Source organism: Indicator indicator, chromosome 2, assembly GCF_027791375.1.
Source record: "Indicator indicator isolate 239-I01 chromosome 2, UM_Iind_1.1, whole genome shotgun sequence".
Taxonomy (NCBI): Eukaryota; Metazoa; Chordata; class Aves; order Piciformes; family Indicatoridae; genus Indicator; species Indicator indicator.
Genome location: NC_072011.1, coordinates 11,815,835 through 11,830,628, shown reverse-complemented (window position 1 = coordinate 11,830,628; position 14,794 = coordinate 11,815,835). Strand labels below are relative to the sequence as shown.

At 36.8% G+C, this 14,794-nt stretch overlaps 1 protein-coding gene across 3 annotated transcripts in view; it reads right to left on the bottom strand.

The window, feature by feature from the left end:
- Window positions 1-12,858, bottom strand: part of EYA4 (EYA transcriptional coactivator and phosphatase 4) — a 49,280-nt gene extending 36,422 nt beyond the window's left edge. For 2 of the 3 annotated variants that reach the window (XM_054399227.1, XM_054399228.1), the window contains exons 1-3: window positions 12,738-12,858; window positions 6,160-6,237; window positions 474-540 (exon numbers count right to left, since the gene is read on the bottom strand). In XM_054399227.1, the coding sequence (XP_054255202.1) occupies window positions 474-540; window positions 6,160-6,237; window positions 12,738-12,858 (266 nt within the window). Of the gene's footprint in view, window positions 1-473; window positions 541-6,159; window positions 6,238-12,737 lie in introns of those variants that run through there. The other variant, XM_054399229.1, reaches the window with a different exon arrangement.
- Window positions 12,859-14,794: the final 1,936 nt, after the last annotated feature.

Below are 14,794 nucleotides of genomic sequence, written 5' to 3'. Positions count from 1 at the left end.
GATTTTTAAACCTTATGATATCAGAGAAGGAGGAGGAAAGGGTGGGTTCATGACTGTGGAATGTTTGGAAGCATTTGGCAATGCTGGCACTGGGAGGGTCCGTGACAGGGTTACCCCTCAGTACGCATCTTGCACACGCAATTGTGGTTTCTAAATATAAACTGCCCTCTTCAAAATATGTCCCCATGCATTGCCAGCACTATTAAGATTCTGATGTCTGAGAATGCAATAGTTCAACTTTTTCCTTTTCTTGTATGCAGATATTTAAGGGTATTTCTCGTGCAGGAATACTCCGCAGCCACAAGAGAAAAAAAAAGTTGGAGAGAGCTATGATGGAGTCAGTACTGAGTTCTAAGTATTCTCTTTCCTCCCTGTTTCTTCTGATGATGAACACTTGTTTGCAACAAACCACAGAAATATCTACAGCCAAGGTCAATTCCCTGTAAAAGACTAGAAGAGGTGCAGACACTAACTTGGAGGGATATATCTGTGGAGAGTACTGGTGTGCTGATCTTGGGCTGTAGCCACTACTTGTTATTACTGCAAAAGAGAAAACAAGAATACAGCAGTTAGAAACATCATGAGGCCAACACAGCCAAACAGTCTGAATATAAATGCAGCAACATTAACAGAGAAGCTCACTGAAATGGATAGCTCTTCAACAAAGTGGATGTCACCTGCACTGCAGCATCTTAATACAAAAATGAAAAAAAAAACCCTCCCAAATCATCAATTGTGTATCAACTGTGATCCACACACCACAGATTCTTCAAATTTGCAAGTTCTACTGAAACTGGCAGCTAAAAAGGATCCAGTGATTTAACACATGGTATCGCACAGGGTTGAAATAACATACACATACTTTTAAAGTCTCACATTAACAAGTGTAATTTTAACACTGCATAGGAAAAATATCTCTTATATGGGTGTGGTTAATTTCTGTCATCTTAGGTGATACTGGACTGACTACTAGAAAATGAGTAAAATTCCTTATCAACAGGACAATTAGAACATATCCTCTAACAACAATACTTTTATTTCCAAAGTAAGCATAAACAGTGCTGTCCAGTAGCCATCAAAATCCTGTATGCCTGTGTTCTTCACAGCTGCATTCTTCCAAGAATGCTAACTGAACAATAGTCATATCCCATTAAAATTTCATTCAGAAGCTGTGCTCACACTGGATTAATTCCAAGTGTTTGGAAGTTTCTCTTTCCTTTAGCCATCTGTCTCGACTAAGACAGATGTATTCCAAATATATGTACTCCCAAGTGCTGAACCAGTCCTTTCAGAGCAAATCCATACTGGGCAAACATACACAGTGTCTTTATTAGGCCATCTGCTGTTCATTCACTTTTCAAAAGATTAAAGTAGTACACAACGAAGCACTGGAATTTCTTTAGTCTAATCAATCATAGTTGTACTTCAAAGTGTACCCTCTTCCTGAGTTCTTCTTAATGGCAGTAGAAATGAACTTTCAGAATTATAGAAGTGACAAAGAGGTTTAGGTTCCTAACTATTTTATGAAACATGATTTATTTCTACATCCATGCCTAATTAACATCTCTGAGATCTCTTGCTTTGATCACATGCAGAACTTCATGCTCTTAAAGATAGTTTAAATGCATTTGGAACATACAAGGCTTAAAAGGAAAACACAGTAGAAGAAAAAACAATCAGCTTCTGTTTTAAATGTGCAGTTATGTTTTGAAAATAAAGAAGAATTAGATAGTAATTTTTGCATCATGTGCCACCAGAGTTACTAGCTGAAAAAATATAGAGGGGTTGCCTGTAGTGAAAAATTTGCTTAACTTAATTCTGTGTGGGTGGTTGGTGTTTTGTTTTGTTTTTTTTTTTTTTTCTGAGAATGCCTTTCCATGGTTTAAACTCAGTCTGCGTAGTGATCCACTAAATGTCCATACAGCTATTCCCACCCAGAGGTAAACGAACCTATGGCTGTATATATCAACATAAGCTGTCCATAGAACTCTAAAGGACGCTCTTAGTTATTTAAGGCTTGAAGAGTAATTAGTCTTCTCTGTTGTATCCCTATGACCTTTCTAAACATAAGCAATACCTAACAGAGTGACCTTGGTGATTCTCAGGGCAAGGAACTGTCATGATCCATTATCAGCTTATCTCATCTTTTCTTCCTGTACTGCTCCAGGTTTTGCCTGATCATTTGCTGGATGACAGCTCACTCGATCAATCAGTTTGGTTAAAGCACATTTACCATACCACTACACCTGATGTAAACTACAGAAAATTAATGACTGTTCATTTAAATCACTTGAGATATTAAAACCTAATGTTTTTCAGCAAAAACTGTCCTGCCTATTTTTGAATTCTTTCTGCACATAGCTTAATCTATAAATTCAGACAAGAAAATAAAATACTTTCAGAATGTATCTGGTTTTATTTTTTTTTTCTTATTCTGCCCAGTTTCCCTGATGATAATACTGGTTGCACTGAAAAGAAAGAAAAATAGGCAAGTGACCCCAAAGGAAATTCTGTACCTTTCAAACTAATTAGTCTGTTACTTTCACTCTTTCTGTGATAGCTCATCCCATCAATGCATGCAGTATGTTTTAGACTGTGAGATGTTACTGAGTGTAACGTCTGCTATAAAGAACATTATGACTAAGTAGAGCCTCTGGACTATGCTTGTATTTCATAGATCAGTAATTCTAAGGGTTATGAAACAACTTTCACTGCTGGATAGCCTCCTGACCCTACTTCTGAGGAATGCTGGCAATGGAAGGGTTGGTGGAGGCAAATAGCTATGGGTTTTATAATTGTGCCACTTTATTGAGCTATTCATATGAATGGGGCTAAACACTTCTTTATGTTGCTTATATTAAACATAAAATCTTTTCTCTAGAAACCTCAAATGCTTCTAAGGATTCACCACTAGAATTTATCAGAGAAGTGTTTTTCAGGGCAGGTATAAGATCCCCAAATTTCAAGTCTCACTGTGGTGCTGAAGGTATATTCCAGTTCCCAGTAACGTTGATTACAGAGGGGACAAGAAGCTGACAGCCAGCTCTTACCAGTCACCCTGTTAGATTAACTCACCAGAGTGGCTGTGGAGAACTTAAGTGACCATAGACTGTTCTGATAGAGTGTGTTGGGTTCACTATATTAACATAAGGTGGAATTTTGTATTTTTTTAATTATGCAGCTGTAGAATTCTGAGCAAAGAGGTTAGATGAAAATACCTCATTTAAGTTACAATCCACAATGTCTACACACAAGGGGACCAAACATAGACTGTACAGCAATTGCGTTTCCAAACTTTGCCTTTATAACTTCCAGAAATTGTTTTCTATACCATTTTTGTCTCTAATAAATACTACATAAAAAGCATGATGAGAACTTCACCTGTTCTTCGCTCAGCTCCATTAAAATGACAAACAGTTCTCAAATGAATCCAGTATTTTAAGCAATATAAACACAAGAATGCGTACATTCACGATACAGCAGCTGCAGCAAATTCTCAGAGTACAAAAATGCTCATTTCTAGGCTATTCTGCATCTCTCCACATCCTGTGAATACCCGTCTCAATGGGATTCTGCTGCAGGACCACAAAGATTCAAATCGAGTATACTGGTTTTAATTACCAACCAGCATTCTTTGAAGAAAAAGGAGTGTGAGCTGCAACATAAGAGTTACAGCCCTTAGCAGGGCCTTGCCCAACAGGGTAGGCAAGGCCACTGTGCCAACTGTCATCATAAATTCACGAGATCTATGTGCTTCATTTTTTAACTTTTCAATCAATAATTGGGGTTCATCACAGCTACCTGTGGAGCCTGATCTGTCTCTCCTGCAGTACACCTCACAGTGTGTTTGACCATCACCTTCTGCGTTACAGGAGGTCATTAATGACAGAGTTGGCTACTTTACACCCCAAAGGGCTTGTTCAGCTTTCTGCTCAGCTCCAGGGCATGTCACAGGTTTTGACTGACTATGGAACATGGAAATCAATTTAAATGGGTAGAATATCTGAAGGAGGGGAATGCATGGCAGACTCCTAAAAGGGTCTCAGCACAAGGATTTATCTTTTCACCTACCCCTCATTTCATAAAATAATAATATACCTAAATCCTTCCTTTCTCAACAAAGGATGCTTGAGTCCTTCTCACCTATGCTTGTATAAGAAAGTGTAGGTGATATCCCTGATAGTGTATGTCTAGGAATGCTCAAGAAATAGGCTCATGGATGCAATAACACATGTATGTAACTGATTATTAGGAAAAAAATAACTGTTCAGTGTTGGGCTTTGTCATGAATTGTTTTCAATTGCAGATAGTTCGTCTGAAATGTCTTTGGCAAGGCATTAAGCTTCCCAAATAACAAGTTAGGTTAAAAAATCAGATAAATACATTTGTTTTTGTGTGCGTTTTTACTGTTGTTTAGCACTCCTGCCACGAGAGTGATCCTATGAAATTGTCCAAGCATCACTAAAAGGCAAGTGTAAGTAATGGATTTATTCTTCATGAAAGGCTCTGCATGTTATTAAGGCAGCTCAGCACCTCACTCTGATGACAAAGACTGCACATCACCCAGACAAGCAGACTATACATTTCCCACACTGAATGGCCATTGTCATTTAATACTTGAGTTTGTAGCCTAAATTGAGAATCAGGGTTGTATTTCTTTTGAGCATGTAAGTGACTAACAGTCAAAAATGACTGTGTAAGGCTCAAATTCCTGCCTTGTTTTGGAGGCACGAATTGTTTCCAAATCTCTGAAGTGTAGAGACCTCAAGACTTCTTTTGAAGTCAATGGAAGATAATGGGTGAGCAGCACTTGGGGATATTAAACTGTTACTAAACTTTCTGAACTGGAAGCTGCAATTCTTGGCATTCCCTTCATGAAAATGTTGTCTTAGCCATGTTTTATATATGAAATCTAATTCAGATGTCTTAAATACATGGCAGAAGCTTATAGAATTTCATCAACAACGACAAAATTATATATCTGGCTAGACATTTTATAATCTGTAATCACTACTAATAAAATTTCAGGACAGAGTAAGAGAGTGAAAAGAAATGCTGATTTTTAGCCAAGACTATTAAATTTTGTTTTATGGAACTTCTTAGACTTTCAGTTGATAGAGTTCCTGTCAGTATAATGAGGACAATGTTTTATTTTTTTCTTGTTGGTAATAGCATACACTTTATATCTCACAGAAGACCTTTTCTTCAGGTACTAAATTTGTTATAAATAAATTTCTGAAGAAGTCTACAGGCAGTATTTCAGAGTATACAGGTATTTACTGATGCTTAAAAAACAATTCCAGAAACATAAACTCAATTTTAAAAACATTTTCATTACAGAGAAACATTGTGATTTCCAAGATGTTGTAAACAGATCTTGACTACCTCAGCCTATCAAAGTACTTTGTGGAATGATGACTCCTGTCTTCAGTGACATTTCAAGTAAGGCCATCCCTGAAGTGGTATTTTCAAAGGCAAAATTTATTCTCCCCACACTCTCCTTGTTAATAGCAGGACTCTGCTTAATGATTAGAAGGCAGATTATCTGTGCTTTTCCACAGTTCAACACTTTTTAATAATTTATATGAAAAAATTGATGTTTGTTGATTTTTTTTGAAGTAACTGAAACTTATGATTATTTAAAGTAAAATATAGACTTTATTTTCATATGTAATCTTTAAGGTATATAGCAATCTTTATGGCAAACTTTATAGCAATCTGGTTAGAGTTTAAATTAACACACTGCTAATAGGAATAAAAAGATTAGCACTGAAATATAACCATTAAGATTTTAAATTTTAAAAATTAGAAATGGCTGTTACAAATATAGGCTCTTTTTTTTTTTTTTACTCCATAAGGTAGCACAGAACTAACACTGAAAAAATCTACAGTCCAATTATACCATTATTGCTATAAGATTTTTGCATACAGTCATCATCTCAGGCATCATAAAATCTTCTTTTAAATCATAGCTCATGAAAATTCTAGATTTTGTTTGACAAAATGAAGAAGCTATTATTATTATGATTAGGTATTAAAATGTTACTATATTGTAGCTTTCTTAATATTGCTTCCATGCAATAAAATGTTCATTAGTGAAGGTTATTAAATGCTATATTAAAGTTCATCTAACAATACATGATCTTATTATGGCTTTACCTGACCCAGTAAAAGTGTCAAGTGATCCATCTCCAGTTGTTGTTGTTGTTTCACTGCTATTCAGGGGTTCTGTTTTTACTGCAAGAAGAGACACTACATAGAAGAATAAGTAGACATGAGATTTCACTTCTAAATTTATAGTGGAGTCTTCACACCAGTCTCACTAGCGGCAGTCCAGCTAGAACAAGCATGCAGTGCAACAGCTTTGACCTTCACTCTACCACTGTGTTGAAACAATCTACACTTGCTCCACCTGGAATGGTCATGCATCTACATAGCTTTTTATCTGTGTATTTGTCTATCTATTGTTTTCAGCAATTTGAGTAACTTCTGGGGGCATTTCAACCTAAATCTAATTGATTCTAAGAATTCCCTAAGAGTAGCAGAGAGGAAGGAAACATTAGCTGTCAAGGGATGTAGCACATAACAAAAATAGTTTTGCCTGAAAAGTGAAAATAATAATATGGTTTCATGCTCATAGAGAAGCAAATTACTTTCACAGTGCCCGCATTCAGCCTTTCCCCTTTTACAGAGTCTGTGAGGGGCTTTTTAAGCTAGGTCACCAGCAAGCAATTTCCCATAAATGAAGAAAGAAGTTTAAAAGAAGAAAAAGCAAAAGAACTGAAGTAGGATAAAAATGACAGCCATCACAAGTCAGCTTCTAACTCAGAGGTTACCAAACTTTTGGGTCCACTTTGAACTCAAATTCTTCGTTACAGACCAACGTACACTGTTACCATCCAAGCTACAACTGAAAGCACCACAGAGGCAATCTTGATTTTATAGCTTAATATGTTACCTGGCATGGATTTTTGTGATGGAGTTTGGAAACCACCATTTTAAGTGATGTGGTAAGAAAGAGCAGTACAGACTACATGTCAGCTTTTATTAGATGTTTGACTAGCAGATATGGAAAGCCCCACCACATTACACAACAGCTTTGTGAAGGTCAGTTAGGTATGTGTGTGAGCCCTTATCACATAGGTATCAGCAACTTGCTTACACATACCACAGGACAGTTCACTGCCTGGAGGCACAGAGCAAAGTGGTAATGAGAACCTGCACAGGCAACTACTACAGTCGTATGCTTGTTATTGAATTTCCCAGGAAACAGCCTGGGATTTTGGAGAAGCCTTTTCTATTACACCCAAGCTAGCAGAGCCCTGCCAGTAAGTCTAATGTATGTCAGGCACAGGCATTTTCTGCCAGCTAGTTACCTGAGCCTCTGAGAGACATCAGCTAAGCTGACCAAAGCTCTTGTCTGTCAACAGCATTGCATCCACAATTGAGTTCACTGGCAATAGTAAGGGAAGAGGAGGAATTTCATATTCTGAGCTGGCAGCATATTTACAAACTATGGCTCAGATTTAAGCCACCTAATATCCCTTTATGTTCAGTTAAGAAAGACATGTACTTCCAGAGGGCAATTCAGTCCAAATGCAGTTTGAGATGCCCTGAAGTTCACCATCCATCTTACAGTGTGTAGAGGTAAAGGTGGCAGATGAGCTAAATAAATATTTGGCATTCTCATGGGAAAAATGTCCATAACAACACCTACAGAATCTTTCTGCAATTCCTCCCTGTGTCTGGGAGGGGCTCACTGGGAAATACAGCCACCTGTGACAGACCTTGCATGAGTTACACTCCTATAATATCATACCAGAGTTCCAGTCAGACTGCTTAAGGGATATTACTTCAGTAAGTCTCACGAGATGCTGCAAATGTCTACACTTGCACAAGTGACCTACACTAAATTCAAAGCAAGCCTCTTTCAATCCAGTGGGGAACATCTGAGAAATCAGAATGTATTTGTCTCTATGACAGGAGAGCACCTTGCAATGTTGTGGTTACCTCAGTGCTAATCAAACCAAGTAGCACCTTCTTACACAAGTTACACATTTGTATCTTTCTGTTTACTGTGCAAGATTAAAACAATATTTGAATGTGTGCCTTTTAAATGTAAAATTCTATTCATTATAATTTCTCTTTAATAAAACTGCACAACCTGGATGTAGCAAGATACTAACTCAATCTGAAATCATCAGGGAAGAATTATAGCCACATTTTTTTCAAGCTGTTGTTCACTCTCTGCTGTTTTTCTGGTTATTATCTTCACATTTGGAAAAAAAAAATCTGTGGAAACAAATTACAGAAAATGAAGAAAGTCATTCATAAGACATTTCTCTATTTAGATGAGAAAGACGTGATTTTATTTTAATCAGATCAATAAAATATACATCAAGAAAAAGCTCAGGGGCCATTTGTCACAAAATAATTGCCTCCACTAAACTTCAGGCCTCTCAGTCATTTAGAACATGTATTGTTGCCTGAGGCATGCAAAGTAACTAAATTCATTTGTCTTCTGATTATGATATACAGATGTCTGCAGGTACTGCAGTAGGAGAATGAAAAATCATACTATGTTGGAAAGATCTGTATTGTCCCCTCTGAAGATCTCTGGTCATGTTTTACTTTACAAGAAGCATGTCTCTTTTCTCTGCAGAGTGTGGACATTTACCTACATGAAAAAAAAAATCTACTTTTTAGTACTTTTGTCTCTTTGTAGTCAAAAAAGTATTCCAGTATTGTCCATACCTAGCTACAAACCTATTTTCAATATTGCATCCAGAAAGACATTCCAGTATGTGCCTAACTGTTTTATTCCACAAAAAGTGCAGTAATGAATTGAAATGTTTACTTTAGAGTTGTGTCTAGTTCTGGTTAATGCCAGCTACAGTGCATGTCCACCAGCACTGAGAGTCACCATCTTTTTCTCTCATTGTCAGCAGGACAGGATCTAAAACAAAAGAAACTTTCCTATGTAATTATCTTGAGGAAAAACATCATATTGGCACTGTGCTTTGTTGAAAAATACATGTAGAAAGTATTTTTATATGTGCTTGATTTTAAACAGTTTGACTTGGCTACATTCAGAATTTACCACAGTAAGGAATTCATCAAGGTTGTTCCTCAGTGTGGCTAGAGAGAGGCTTTTTTAAAGTGTTGGGGTTTTTTTGGTTTTTTTTGGGTTTTTTTTTTTTTAATCCTGCATGTCATTAAACCTAGAAAGGAAAAAAAAAAAGCACTAAGCTAAGTAACAAACAAAACAAAACGAGTATTCTAACAGCAGATCAAAACCACAGGAGCATTTAAAGCTGAAATCAGACTAAAAGCTGACACCAATTAAAACCACAAAATCATCCCCCTATGTTTCCCACATGCAAGATAAAACAAGGTTCTGATAGTGCTATGGCAACTGCTCTAGACATAATGCAAAGACTAAGACTTTGAACTGGCATTTTGGATAAATACTTTAGAGAGGCTATATATATTTAATAATATATTTTTAACGTGGATTTGTTTTACATTTTTTAACACACTGATAGAGAAAAAGATAAAATGAAAAGCAATCTCAAGCTGGAAGTAACATTTGGGAATTGATAACAATGAGGATTACTAAAAGAGTAGTTACTATGATCATTAGCAGTTGGGGCATACAATATACAAGGATGGATAGAAGAAGCTAGGCTGCTTCTGTCCTAGGAAGAGAAGGCTGAGGTGAGAGCTAATTGCTGCCTGAAGCTATCTAACTTGAAGATGCAAACATGACAAAGAACAAAGGCACACTCCTCTCAAAACGTGCCTCATGGAACTACACAAGGCAACAGACACAAGCTGCAGCAAGGGAAAGATTCAATTATATGTAAGAGGAAAATTCTTGGCTGCGAGAGTAGTCAGGCTCTGGGACAGGCTGTGGCATCTCCACTTTGGAGATATTCAATACTGCCTTGTGCAACATGATCTAACAGCAAAGTTGGCCCTGGTCTGAGCAGAGGTTGGCCCCCTTAACCTCCAGGGATTCTGTCCAAACTGAATTACTCTAAGACAAACTCAGAATACAGCTCCCAACAGGAAACAACTTCTACAGAATGAATTCTTTACTTGATGAAAGAGCTCAGCAGATCAACATGACTGCTATTGTGCCAACATCTTTTTTCTCCTACAGAACATTTCTTTGTAAAGGACTGAAAATGAACACAGAGTTTTTAGGAGCAAGAGATGCTACTACTATGCATGAAGCAGACCAAGCAAGTGCAGTAACTATTAGAGCAAACATGTCTCACTAAAAGCTCATATAAAACAACAAACCACACAGCTTGTTATAAAATCAATTTTCCCCTTTCTTTATAGCAAGGCTTAAGGGTTTTCCTAGGAATATACTTAATTAGAAGAAAAAAAACTTTCTATTGCCTATGGTAAATCAGATTAAATGCAAGGACTTTCACATTATATTTCCTCACTACTAATAATTATTACCTAAATTATTACCTTCCATGTTTTCTGAACATGCTTTACAGTTAACTGAAGTGACAAAGTTAGCTCAGATCTTCCTTAAATTTAAATTCTTGTAACTGAGACAGAAGATTCACATTGAATCATTTATTCTAGTACAAATGACCTTCTGTGCTCAAGTCTGCATTTTTTTGCGGGGGAAAATTCTCTCTGACTATGTGGCTTACAAATGGCAATCTACCCATGAAGGCTTTTTTTAAAAGGAGTTTTGATATCTTCCTAAAATCAGTGCAAACCTGCACAGCTTAATCACCTACATAATGCCTTGTAGAGAGTCACAGTGATCCATGTTTACACCTATAATTAATCCCATATGTACTGAATAGTGTCACACATATAATTATTATTAATCATTATAACTCATAAAAATTAATAACACAGGAGAGGAAATTCATAAATGAAAACAACAGCTTGAAAAATTTGGCCAAATGTTTATAAAGTGGCATGTAACATGCTAAACATAAGCTTTCATTAATAATAAAAGTAGTAGTAGAAGTAGTAACAATAATGTCAACCTTGATTTGTGCTCAGGTAATCATGCAATGTTGCACCTAAAAATGAAAGAAAAATAACTATAACTGGGTATTCTGTGGAAAATCCATTGGTCTGACTTCCAGCAGTGCTGACTACTGACAGTTCTCAGCAACGCTGATCACCACAGGGCTCTCCCAGTCTCTCAGAGCATGTAGACAGCAAATCCAATTTTAATTAGGTTAAATTCTCTCTGCTCAACAAATGACTTTCAAAGTAGGGTAAAATAACTACTACAACTTGTTACCAGTTTTCTGTCTATGGGAAAGGCATCTGAGAAGGGGTGGAAAAAAGGGGTGAGAAAAAAAACCCATGAAAACGTTCAAAACAAAAGAACAGAGCAAACCAAGAGAGACGTTACACAGCACTCACATAGACACACCACCACACACATGCACTGTACCAGGATCTCTCATACTTGTTGCAGAAGAGGGAGTACTGCAACTCAGCAACCAGTCTGCAGTATTTAACACAGTCATGTTGTCTCCTGAGAACAGCAATGGTATAATGGTTCATTCTCCTAATGTCTGCTCAGTGCACGCTGAAGAGTCTTTAAGGCACGTAAATGTTTTTGCACTCTGAGCCAAGTTGTTTAACTGCATTGTATTTTTTTTTAATGAGTATTATTGTAACTGGTTTATTTATGCAAGTATAATATAGAGGTATCTAGTTAATATTGTTCTTTAATGGTTTGCTTGATTTTTTTCCATTCTCTTTATGCCAGAGTAAGGATTCTATTAAAAAATATAAACCAGTTGAACCTTAACAGTTCAGCCCTTCTCTGCAGACTTATGTTACCCTCACTGACAGATATACTTTTTATTGACACTGATAGATTTTTCTTTTTATTTTTAAAATAGGGGTAAGTGAATAAAATGCTTTACATTGTGGCAAGAAAGATTTTTTTTTTTAATGTCTACTGTTAAATTAGAGAGCAACATATAAACTCTATAAAAAAAGAGGGCTGAAACTCTAGTTTGACTTGTATCTATGGTGTCACTCTCATGGACACTAATGGGAACAAGATTCCAGCTCAGAATGTGGTACCCTGTGTTCCACTGCTCCCAACTCAGCTATGCCAGTACCTATTGTATGAAAGTGCTAGGCATCTGTATTATAGCTGCATGGTAGTTCTACCATTACAGTAATAGGTACAGCAGTAATAACCAGTTACTTTTGAGGCAAATAAACCTCCTTACAACAAACATCCACTACCTCCCAAGAAATGGAACTGGTATCTTCATCATGTTTAAAATATACCTAAGGCAAATTTTGATGCATTTCTGTTTTAAATTAATTTTAATTAATAGATTTTATATTAACCTGAATGTGTGCAGCTCAGATTATAAGAGTAAACTATTACCCAGCAATGAGTTATGGTGCAGAAAATACAATGTATTTGAAGTTACCAACAGTTATAGCCTGTATAAACCTTTAGCACTTTGTTCAAATCAACCATCCCATAATTTTCTTTGTTCCACCTACGCATAGTTCTGCCTCTTACTTCAACTGATGCAAATTAGAGAAGTGCTGTTGAAGTTAGTAGATTTATACTGGTAAAACTGCCATTTGTCGTAATTTCTGCTTGGTATACAAACAGGTTTATGCTCATCTTGAAGTTATGTTTAAAAACACATATGAATGACTGAAAACCAGTCAAAGCTTTCTATGTGTCAGCAGTGTCTTATACTTACCTCCTGTTCCATTCGTTGTAACTGATGTGCTACTGAGATTAGGTTTCTCCAGTTTGGAACTACCAGGTGTATCACTACTTCCAACAAGATTATGAGGACTGGCTAGATCTTGCATTTCCATAGATCTGGTAAAGAAGAAAGTAACAGTGTTCAAATGCATTATGATACTATCTGTAATCATCTGGCTTTGTTTTGGCTTTGGTTTTGGGTTTTGTTTGTTTGTTTTGATTTGTTTTGGTTTGATTTGTTTGGTTTGTTCACAGTATCCCAGTATATCAGAGGTTGGAAGGGACCTCAAGAGATCAACCCCCCTGCCAGAGCAGAATCACTTAGGGTAGTCTGCATAGGAATGCATCCGTCTGGGTTTTGAAAGTCTCCGGAGAAGGAGACTCCACAACCCCCCTGGGCAGCCTGTTCCAGTGCTCTGTCACCCTCACTGGAAAGAAGTTTCTCCTCCTGTTGAGGTGAAATCTTCTATGTTCTAGTTTGAACCCATTGTTCCTTGTCTTATCACTGTGAACCACCGAAAAGAGCCTGGCCCCCTCCACTTGACACCCACCCCTCAGATATTTATAGACATTGATCAGATCCCCTCCCAGTCTTCTCTTCTCTAGACTAAATAGCCCCAGGGATCTCAGTCTCTCTTCGTAGGGGAGATGCTCAAGTCCCCTTATCATCCTTGTGGCTTTGGTTTGATATGTTTTGGTTTGATTTGTTTCGTTTTGTTTCGGGTTTTTTGTGGTGCAGTCAGATTAACAAATCAATATGGGTTCCCTTAAGGTCTTTGCTTTTTACCAAACCTAGAAAAGTACCTAATAAACTGATGTGAATAGCATAAATTATGTTTAAAAAAAAAACAAACCAACAACATTCCCTGTAGGTTATAAAGTAAATGAGATGGGGTTATTAAGCTACTCGAAGAGCTTGTGAAAGATGTACATGAGAGAGGGACAAATGAATAAATGCATGTTTATAGGTATTTCAGAGAATAAAACAGAGAAATTAAGTGAAAAGTCAGTCATTATAAAAACAATCAATACAGGAACTTCTGCCTTCCATTATCTCTATTCCAAACACTGGCTTTCACTGAATCCACACTAAATCCTAGGAACAGACCACACAGGTAATTGAACACAACTTTCATGTGCAGCTGGAAGATTCTTCATTCTTACAAATACATATAATCTTACTAGCTCACTTGAGTTTTTGGTGTTTGGGGGTTTTTGTTTGTGTGTTTGTGTTCTGAGTAATTTCTGGGAAACTTGCAAAATTTCAAGTGGATGTAAATCATAACGGATTTCAGCATCACCGTTATACTGAGGGACTGTGGCCCTCTTTCATTGAGTAACAATGTATCTGCCTTTCTCAGACAAAGCAGACAAGGAGCATTTCTTGTTAGACCAGTAATTGCAATCCAATTTGCAGTGTGTGCTTACCTATTCCTTGTTTCACTTATAAATTAATTACACAGATTTTTTCCCCAAAGAAACATTTTTGCTATGTATAAGCAAAGTTGCCAGTCCATCAGCAACAGGAAAACCATTTACCAGATGAATACTACAGAAGCCAGCAGGAAGATTATCTTACAGAGCTGTAAAAGCCCAATTGCATTGTAGGAGACTGAAATGGTATGGAAATTGATGAACAGTTTGGATAGTTCAGTAAGAACTGCTTCTGTATATTCATTTTCTATCCAGGAAGATCAGTGGCAAATCATTAAGGCAACACCTAGCATGTTAAGTATTCATTGAAAGCTTTAATTTGAAACTGCCTTTCTTCTATGCTTCACACATCCTCCCCCTCGTGGAGGAATAAAAAAAACAAGCTAAAAACAACCTCGCCATCAAATATGAGTCTGCTGAATTAATCTATTTCTCTCCTGCAAGGTAAGAAAAAGAAACACAGAATGAAAACATCTTCCATTTTGTGCTCCTAATTCTGTTGATCTCCTTAATGCTTTGTGTTCATTTAACCCAAGACACAGGTTCAGAGCTTTTGTATCTTTAATGTGTTGCAGAGAAAGTAAGAATTACTACATTTCAACTGGAAAAATTCAC